The sequence below is a fragment of the Procambarus clarkii genome, chromosome 16 (genome assembly GCF_040958095.1).
Source record: "Procambarus clarkii isolate CNS0578487 chromosome 16, FALCON_Pclarkii_2.0, whole genome shotgun sequence".
Lineage (NCBI taxonomy): Eukaryota > Metazoa > Arthropoda > Malacostraca > Decapoda > Cambaridae > Procambarus > Procambarus clarkii.
In genome coordinates this window covers 29,391,440-29,400,487 of record NC_091165.1, presented here as the reverse complement: position 1 = coordinate 29,400,487, position 9,048 = coordinate 29,391,440, and the positions used below count along the sequence as shown (strand labels likewise).

Genomic DNA, 9,048 nt, shown 5'->3' with positions numbered 1-9,048 from the left:
CGAACGAAATCAGTTGTGAGTCGTGTGTAACAGCCCGTCCTCCAAATAAAGACCCAAAAGTGATTCCATGCACCCGCGAAACCCCCCTGTTTATGAATGAAAAACGGTTTGCACACCGTTTATCAACGGTGTGTAAAATACATTACCTAATCATTTCTTAGCCTAGCTAGGTATAATTTACTTGTAATTACATTAACTGTTTGCCAGAGTTTTAAGTCAAATATTTACTTATTAATGTTAGCATTTGAAATATATTAATATTGACCCAGGTGATGGAGAAATCCACAGCACGTAACATTTTAGTTACAGAGAAACACGGTAATTATTATTTTCCCCTTAGTGTTCTTCCACCTTGAGATAGCAGATGTCAACATCCTGTCAAGATGCCTGAGCTGCTATATGAGGATAACATCCGGCTGGCATAGTAGTGGCAGCTGCCCCATATTAGTGTTTGGAAGGTCAGCTGTGAGGATGGTAGGACACGGACCTCTTGCTGAGCTGCTGCTGCTGCTGACGCTGCTGTGGTTGTCACTACACTGCTGTGTCTCCACCACACCGACACCTGACACTATAGGTATGTATACCGACCTCCTGTGCAGCACTACACCACACTACACTACACTACACTACACTACACTACACTACACTACACTACACTACACTGCACTATACTGCTGCACTTAATACACCAATCCCAAACACCTGTAACATTCTTATCATATGAAAAGAAACTTGTTGTGACCTGAGGATAGTAGAGGTTGTGATAATAGAGTAGAGGGTTGTGACACTAGGATAGTAGGGGGCTGAGACAGTAGGATAGTAGGGGGCTGTGACAGTAGGATAGTAGGGGGCTGTGACACTAGGATAGTAGGGAGCTGTGACACTAGATGTCCAACCATTTATTAATACAGATTTGTATTTGATTTGGTTCCAATAACGTCTTCTGGATCCACAATATTGTAATAGTATTTGGCTTCATTAACCAAACTGTTAACCTCTCTTGTGAAAGCAAACAGATAAAATAATTACCAGAAGGTAACGTTGACAGTGTATGACTATGTAGCACTTGGAAGCGCTACCAGGTAGCGAACCCCGACCTTGCAAGAGGTGAGGTGGAGGTTCTGTCGACCAGACCAACTGGTTGGAAAAGAATTCAACCATCTCACATTACCCGTGAGATCGTTGTTGGCTTAATACGGTCCCTTCGTCTTGTCTCGTATTGCTGGCTTCTTCCACATTCGTTTCCCATTGAAACGAATGTGAAAGAAGCTTCCACGTTTCCCATTGAAACGAATGTGAAAGAAGCTTCCAAGTTTCCCATTGAAACGAATGTGAAAGAAGCTTCCACGTTTCCCATTGAAACGAATGTGAAAGAAGCTTCCACGTTTCCCATTGAAACGAACACAAAAGTTTCCCATTGTAAACTGTATTTATAATTTATTTTCAGTAATTCTTTAATAAGGATTTTGTTTATGTTGTTAATCATATATAGCTTTAAAATTACTTCAAATTATAAAATGAATTTGACATGTTCATATTGTATGTGTATGTTTGTATGTGTATATTTATTTGATCATGGATCGTTGTATGACTGTTGGTTGTCAGTATTATTAATTACATAAAGTGCGGTGTTGTGATGTATTACTGTGTATAAGGACGTGATCAAATAAAATTTAACATAGTTAAGAATTAGTTATTTAAAAGTATGTTTACTTCATAAGTGAAATTTTCTGAAACTAAATTGCCTTAAATTTATTATTAAAATTTAAACATCATCTCCAGAATGCCGGATGAAGTCTGTTGAAGCTGCAACGGAGGTGAAAATGCCGTTCAACATAACAAAGAAGACGTTCTTAATTACTTTCAAGCTTCAGCTACCAACAGAAAACTGGAATCTGTCCATACATGTCACGAATAGGCAGAATGAGAAGGATACGATAATCTTGGAGGGTAGTACAAGAGTCATCAGGATCCTTCATATCAACAACTGCAGTCACAGACATCCTTGGACAGGCGCGGTTATCTCAGATGACACTATAATGATGAGAGTTACCTTGAAAGAAACTCGGCTGACAGTTGGCGTCTGGTCAAAACTTATTGAGTGGGAAGAATTTCTATGTCGGACTAACCATCTTGTCCATCAAACAAGCAGCGTCAAATTTGAATTCTGTTCAGATAACATTGGAATGAAGATTTATCCTTGCAACAACAGTGGTAAGTTAAATAGGGTTAATTCCTTGTTACATTTTATTAACTGTTGGTCAGTCAGCTTTAACTTCCTGAAATGTAAGGGGGAGTTGCTTGATATTATTCCGCTCGCTTTTATTATTAGCTCACAATCCAGGTGTTGTTGGTAGCTTTAGTACCAGTCCCGGTAAATACCAGCCCCAATAATACCAGCCCCAGATGGGAATAGTTCCTGTCACATGAAAGCATAGTCTCAGCCCCATGAATGTATAGTATCACCCTCACAAAGGTATAGTTCGAGCCCCAGGATTAGAGCTTGGTTATTTCAAAGAAAGGCGAGGTAGCATAAATGGAGTTTATGATGACAGAGTCCGAGTACTCATCTAGTTGTGCTTGCGGGGGTTCAGATTCGGCTCTTTGGTCCCGGCTCTCAATCGTCAATCTACTAGTGCACAGATTTCTAAGCTTCTCGAGCTCTATCATATCTACATTTGAAACTGTGTATGGAGTCAGCCTCCACCACATCACTTCCTAGTGCATTCCATATACTAACTACTCTGACACTTAAAAAGTTCTTTCTAACGTCTCTGTGGCTCATTTGGGTACTGAGTTTCCACCTGTGTCCCCTTGTGCGTGTACCATGTAATTTTACCACCCGTGTTAAATAATCCATCCGAGTGCGTGTTGTGAGTTGCGCGCCCCGGGGCTCTGTCCTGGTGCCTCAGTTGTTTATTATATACTAGATGTGGTACCCGACGGTGCCCGGGTCGACCAAAACATGCACATTATCCACTGGTCCACGATGTGCTAAAAAAAAGTAACAACTTTTAGTCCACTCGAACTTACAAAGAGTTTCAAGACATTGAGCTGTCTCCCAATCTAATTTTTAACGTGTTACCCCGGACACACTCTTGTGTATTTTTGTATTTGTATTTAATCGCAAGTTTTCCATCAAACTTGGTGAGCTTCAAGCTCACCAAGCCGTAATGCAACACAAATAATTAAGAGATACTTTTTAACCCAAATGGTAATAAACTAATCAAACAGCTCATCCGCCGAAGTCGTAAAAGCCTAATCTCTGGTACAGTTAATAATATAATTGGGAAATAGTCACCGGGAAAGAAAGAATCTATCCACAAGCCAAATGATTCTGTCATTTCACGGGTGCTAGAGACAGTGGCCAACAGGTGAATTTACCTTCGCGAGTCTACTCATGTGTAGTGCCAGCCTATTCACTAGGTGGTCACGGCATGATGGCAAAATTCTCCCTTAATTTTGCATAATGTCTAGTTTCTATTTTCAAGAAGGATATTTTAAACTGAAATTTATGTTCATTTCAGACACGCCGTTACCCGGTACCGACGAAGTTCCAACAGAAAATTGTTATCCGTGTTTAATTTGCTACATTATATTATCTTTGGCGTTGGCGACGGTGTTTTTGATGGCACTGTGGCAAGCCATCAAGTTGTGGAGACGGAGCACCTATCTCCGGTGCTGCCAGGGGCCTCCACCTCCACACAGCCCACATGCCACTCAACTCCGGAAGAAGGCTATGCAATGCCCCCAAACAAACACCAATCACGTCTCGTCCACTACAACTCTTCACCAAGCACATATAAATAAACAATTAAGACTCGACAGACCTTTGCAAAGGTCTTCCCGGTTACCGGCATGGGACCTACCTCAAAGACCTTGGGCAGGCCATGAGGAACGTCATCCTTCCTTGGAGTGCAACAGTCCACCCACAAACACTTTCCACGATAGTTTTAATAGTATTTATGGTGCTTTGTAGAATTTCTATTGTCACGGTAATCTCTCTAGGAAGAGATTCGGCCTACTCCATTATCACCTATTCTCATACCAAGTCTACCTATTCAAGACCTGCAGCCCCAAAAACAACAACAACCAATCAGAAACGTCTAGACAGTGAACTACCTCCCCCCTGCACCACGGCCCATCACCCCCACCTCACCTGGTCGCTAGGAGCTCACGCCACCAGCCGAAACAAGCAGTTAACGGCCCGGCTCATAGTTATAGACGATGCCAGCGCGGACGATGATTGATTGATAAAGATTAAGCCACCCAAGAGGTGGCACGGGCATGAATAGCCCGTAAAAACCTGGACGGCCGTCGTTCTATATATATAGGGCTACCTAGCCCACCACGATTCAAATTACTTCTGAGTGCTCTACTGAATAGACCCTGTGGACATATCTCGATGAGGTAACAGGTTTATGCAGTCTAGTTCATAGTATTCTAGCACCATAGTTTTTAATTGCACATTAACGTAACGTAAATTTAATTGTTTGTCTGTCTTGTTTGCTTTGCACTCTTTGTATCAAGCCAAGCTTGGATATTATTTTTTTTTGTTTTGTAATTTGTTTAAAGTCATTATTAATAAGTAAAGTATTTTTAAATGTGTATTCTCTTTTGTGCTGTATCCTACAGTTGTCACACCGTGAAGTTAAACAGCAGTCTGATTCTTTTTTTTTTATATGATTGGCAATCCATCTGCTCTAGAGAGACTGCACGAACATCAATTTTTCTCGCCATACTATATGTATGTGCTTTTTTATATAATTTATTATTACAGTATTACCACATGTCTAATGTACTAATGTCATATAAGTCATTTCATAAATATGAAAAGGAAGCGCCTTTCTCCGTTTTAACTATAATGTGTTTACTAAGAAAATGCAGAATAGAACCAGGGAAGAGCAGAGGTGCCATGGGCACAATCGGAGAACACTGTATGAACATCAGAGACCCGCGGTTGTTCAACGTCCTACCAGCGAGCATCAGAAATATTACAGAAACAACCGTGGACATCTTCAAGAGGAAACTAGATTGTTTCCTTCAAGGAGTGCCGGATCAACCGGGCTGTGGTGGGTATGTGGGCCTGCGGGCCGCTCCAAGCAACATCCTGGTGGACCAAACTCTCACAAGTCAAGTCTGGCCTCGGGCCGGGATTGGGGAGTAGAAGAACTCCCAAAGCCACATCAACCAGGTATCAACTAATTTTTAATTACTTCAGTTTAAATTGACAGTACTTCAGACTTCTTAATCACTGTAAATTATTTACGTATACTTCAGTATCTAGTTTTAAGTACCTTTTAATGTAATTATATTAACTTCAAAGATTACTGAAAATTCTCCATTTATACCTCATTCAGCTTTGAAGATTTACTTTAAAGCTTAAAAATCGCTGCAAATTCTCACTGTATTGCTCATTTACAATAATTTTTATAATATAGGATAAAACCTACACTTGTGCATATGTGAAATTTATGTAAGGAATTTACACCAAGTCTTTTGCACTCATGAGTAAGACGTCCTAGTCGCTGAGGTCCCACCCGAGGGAAGAAATACGTCCTAGTCGCTGAGAGGTCCCACCCGAGGGAAGAAATACGTCCTAGTCGCTGAGAGAACCCACCCCAGGGAAGAAATACGTCCTAGTCGCTGAGAGGTCCCCACCCGAGGGAAGAAATACGTCCTAGTCGCTGAGAGGTCCCACCCAAGGGAAGTAATACGTCCTAGTCGCTGAGAGGTCCCACCCCAAGGGAAGTAATACGTCCTAGTCGCTGAGAGGTCCCACCCGAGGGAAGAAATACGTCCTAGTCGCTGAGAGGTCCCACCCGAGGGAAGAAATGCGTCCTAGTCGCTGAGAGGTCTCACCCGAGGGAAGAAATACATCCTAGTCGCTGAGAGGTCCCACCCAATGGAGGTAATACGTCCTAGTCGCTGAGAGGTCCCACCCGAGGGAAGATTTCAAACGCTGTGGCCTAGGTAGCTGGGCGGCGGCGGCGGCGGCGGGAGTGGAGGGGGCGGCGAGGCAGGCCGCGCTCCCCACTGTCAGTCAGTCGCCATATTGCTGTTTGTTTACACTTGTGTCCGCGGACTTCCCTGCCCTCGATCTCAATGAAATTGGATTAAATATTGCGTAGGCTACCTTTGACCGGTAAGCGATGGTGACTGTAATGTCTGTGAGGGCGCGTGAGGTGTCGCAAAGAGCTGTAAAGGTATTTGGGTGGCGTATAATGCAGTGAATGTGAGGAAGAGTGCCGTTATGTGAACTTTGTGGGTGCCTATCGTGTCAAATCTTTGCAGTGCACAGAGCTATTTACGCATGTAAATGTGGTGTTTAAAGGTGTATGTCGTCGGTGGAGGTAGTCAGGAATTCGCTGCCAAAAAGAGTTTGGGAAAACTTCAAGTTGACGACAAGTGGAGATTTGTGATTTTGTCGGTGGGGAAGTTGGAGTGGGTCACTTTGAGTGGTCAAGCCAGCACTAGGTTGGTGTCACTGTCCCCCACCCACTACACTACACCCAGGTATACTGGGAGTTGGTGTCACTGTCACCCATCCATTACACCCTACCCATGTATACTGGGAGTTGGTGTCACTCCCATCCACTCCACCCATATATACTGGGAGTTGATGACACTGTCCCCACCCACTACACTCCACCCATGTATACTGGGAGTTGGTGTCACTGTCACTCCCATCCACTACACTCCACCCATGTATACTGGGAATTGGTGTCACTCCCATCCACTACACTCCACCCATGTATACTGGGAATTGGTGTCACTCCCATCCACTCCACCCATGTATACTGGGAGTTGGTGACACTATCCCACCCACTACACTCCACCCATGTACACTGGGGGATTGATTGCCACTATTTCACTCATTGATACACCCATGTACACTGGGAATTGGTGTCAAATCTCTCGCCCACTACACTACTCCCATAGACACTGGGGGGATTGATCCCACTGGTTCTCTCATTGATTCACACATGTTCACAGGGAGTTAATATCAAATCTCTCACCCACTACACTACTCCCATGGACACTGGGAGTTGATGACACTAGTTCAAATGTTCATTAGGAGTTGGTAACAGGGAAGGAGGTCCCCATTGCATAACACCCATACACACACACACACACACCCAAGAGATGTTATCTCTTGCAGAATCCTACATTTTTGTCTCCAGATAGTAGTGAAAAAATAATATGCACTGTTAAGTAAAAGTGAATAGTGATTATATATCTTGTCTAAGTCTAATTTTTTGTATTAAGTTATGCTGTACTCTACATTCAAGATTTTTTTATTAATTGGGGGAATTGTCTGATTAAGTTATACATTAAAGCTTATTGAGTTTTTCACTTAAAATATTTAATTTTCATGTGACAACATACAATGTTGTGTTGTATATACACTGTAGTGTAGTGTTGTATATACTGTAGTGTAGTGTTGTATATAGTGTTGTATGTACTCTAGTGTTCCATATACTAAACTGTTTATTAATTTTTATTAATTACAGTTTATTAATTGTTGTAATTATTATTTACTGTTTATTCATTTTTGTAATTATTAGATACATTTAATTGATTAGTTTCATAATACACACCAAAATAACATAATTAAGAATAGAGAATGTGGATAGAAAACCAAGTGAGAGTTTTTGTTCACTGGTACATGAAGCTTCATGTACTAGTGCTTCACGGGCTTCCTGTACTGGTGAAGTGCGGCACGGGCTTCCAGTACCAGTGAAGTGCTGCACGGGCTTCCTGTACCGGTGAAGTGCTGCACCGGGCCTTTCCTGTACCGGTGAAGTGCTGCACGGGCTTCCTGTACCGGTGAAGTGCTGCACGGGCTTCCTGTACCGGTGAAGTGCTGCACGGGCTTCCTGTACCGGTGAAGTGCTGCACGGGCTTTCCTGTACCGGTGAAGTGCTGCACGGGCTTCCTGTACCGGTGAAGTGCTGCACGGGCTTCCTGTACCGGTGAAGTGCTGCACGGGCTTCCTGTACCGGTGAAGTGCTGCACGGGCTTCCTGTACCGGTGAAGTGCTGCACGGGCTTCCTGTACCGGTGAAGTGCTGCACGGGCTTCCTGTACCGGTGAAGTGCTGCACGGGCTTCCTGTACCGGTGAAGTGCTGCACGGGCTTCCTGTACCGGTGAAGTGCTGCACGGGCTTCCTGTAACCGGTGAAGTGCTGCACGGGCTTCCTGTACCGGTGAAGTGCTGCACGGGCTTCCTGTACCGGTGAAGTGCTGCACGGGCTTCCTGTACCGGTGAAGTGCTGCACGGGCTTCCTGTACCGGTGAAGTGCTGCACGGGCTTCCTGTACCGGTGAAGTGCTGCACGGGCTTCCTGTACCGGTGAAGTGCTGCACGGGCTTCCTGTACCGGTGTTTCATGGACTGGTACAAATACCAGCCTGTGGAAGTACTGCACTAATGCAGTAATTGTATCAGGATTAACGTAACAGCCTACTGTGTTTATTGTTTGAACACATCCAAGGCACCTATCAGGTTTTGTATTCAATACTACCATACTGAAAATAGCATTTCTAAAGCTCAAAGTCATCAATAAACTCTTTCACTGCCTGTGATAGATAACTTTTTACCTTTTTAGTTTAGTTTAAAATACTCAAGAGTACGAACTAATGTGTGTGTATATGAGCACACATGTTATAAATGCATACTAACCTGTGCATAGTTGTAATGCATGATGGTTTCCAAAATTTTAGTTTAGAGTTCCCGCTAAATCATGGGGTATTATAGCAGAAATATCACTTGGAATTTTCATGCAATGTATGATTTTTATTTCTGGTGGGGTAGACATTTCTCATGTGTAATTTATTTATGTGGCCCGCCAATCCAATTGTCTCGATATTTTTGAAGAAATCACAATGGTAAAAGGTTTAATATGTTTTGTTTGCACCTAAAAGGCAGGCTTCAGTTTATTAAATTATAGTTTTTATTGACTTATTTGTTGACTAAATGTTTTAAGCTTGAAAATGCAATAAAGTTTTAATTGTGGTTTCCTTCCCAAATGTAATGGTTAGTTCTAA

General features: G+C 42.9%; 1 protein-coding gene across 1 annotated transcript; it reads left to right on the top strand.

Moving 5' to 3' along the window:
* Positions 1–419: 419 nt before the first annotated feature.
* On the top strand, positions 420–5,187 carry LOC138365423 (uncharacterized). The gene is made up of 3 exons (XM_069325738.1): positions 420–574; positions 1,783–2,214; positions 3,528–5,187. The coding sequence occupies exons 1-3, from the start codon at positions 472–474 to the stop codon at positions 3,977–3,979; spliced, it is 987 nt and encodes a 328-aa protein (XP_069181839.1). The 5' UTR covers positions 420–471; the 3' UTR covers positions 3,980–5,187.
* Positions 5,188–9,048: the final 3,861 nt, after the last annotated feature.

What these genes read in the sequence shown, in the direction of transcription:
- LOC138365423 (XM_069325738.1), top strand. Translation starts at nt 472, where the DNA reads ATGGTAGGACACGGACCTCTTGCTGAGCTGCTGCTGCTGCTGACGCTG. An exon ending in ACCGACACCTGACACTATAG is followed by an intron (nt 575 to 1,782) that starts GTATGTATACCG and finishes CATCATCTCCAG; the next exon opens with AATGCCGGATGAAGTCTGTT. An exon ending in TTATCCTTGCAACAACAGTG is followed by an intron (nt 2,215 to 3,527) that starts GTAAGTTAAATA and finishes TGTTCATTTCAG; the next exon opens with ACACGCCGTTACCCGGTACC.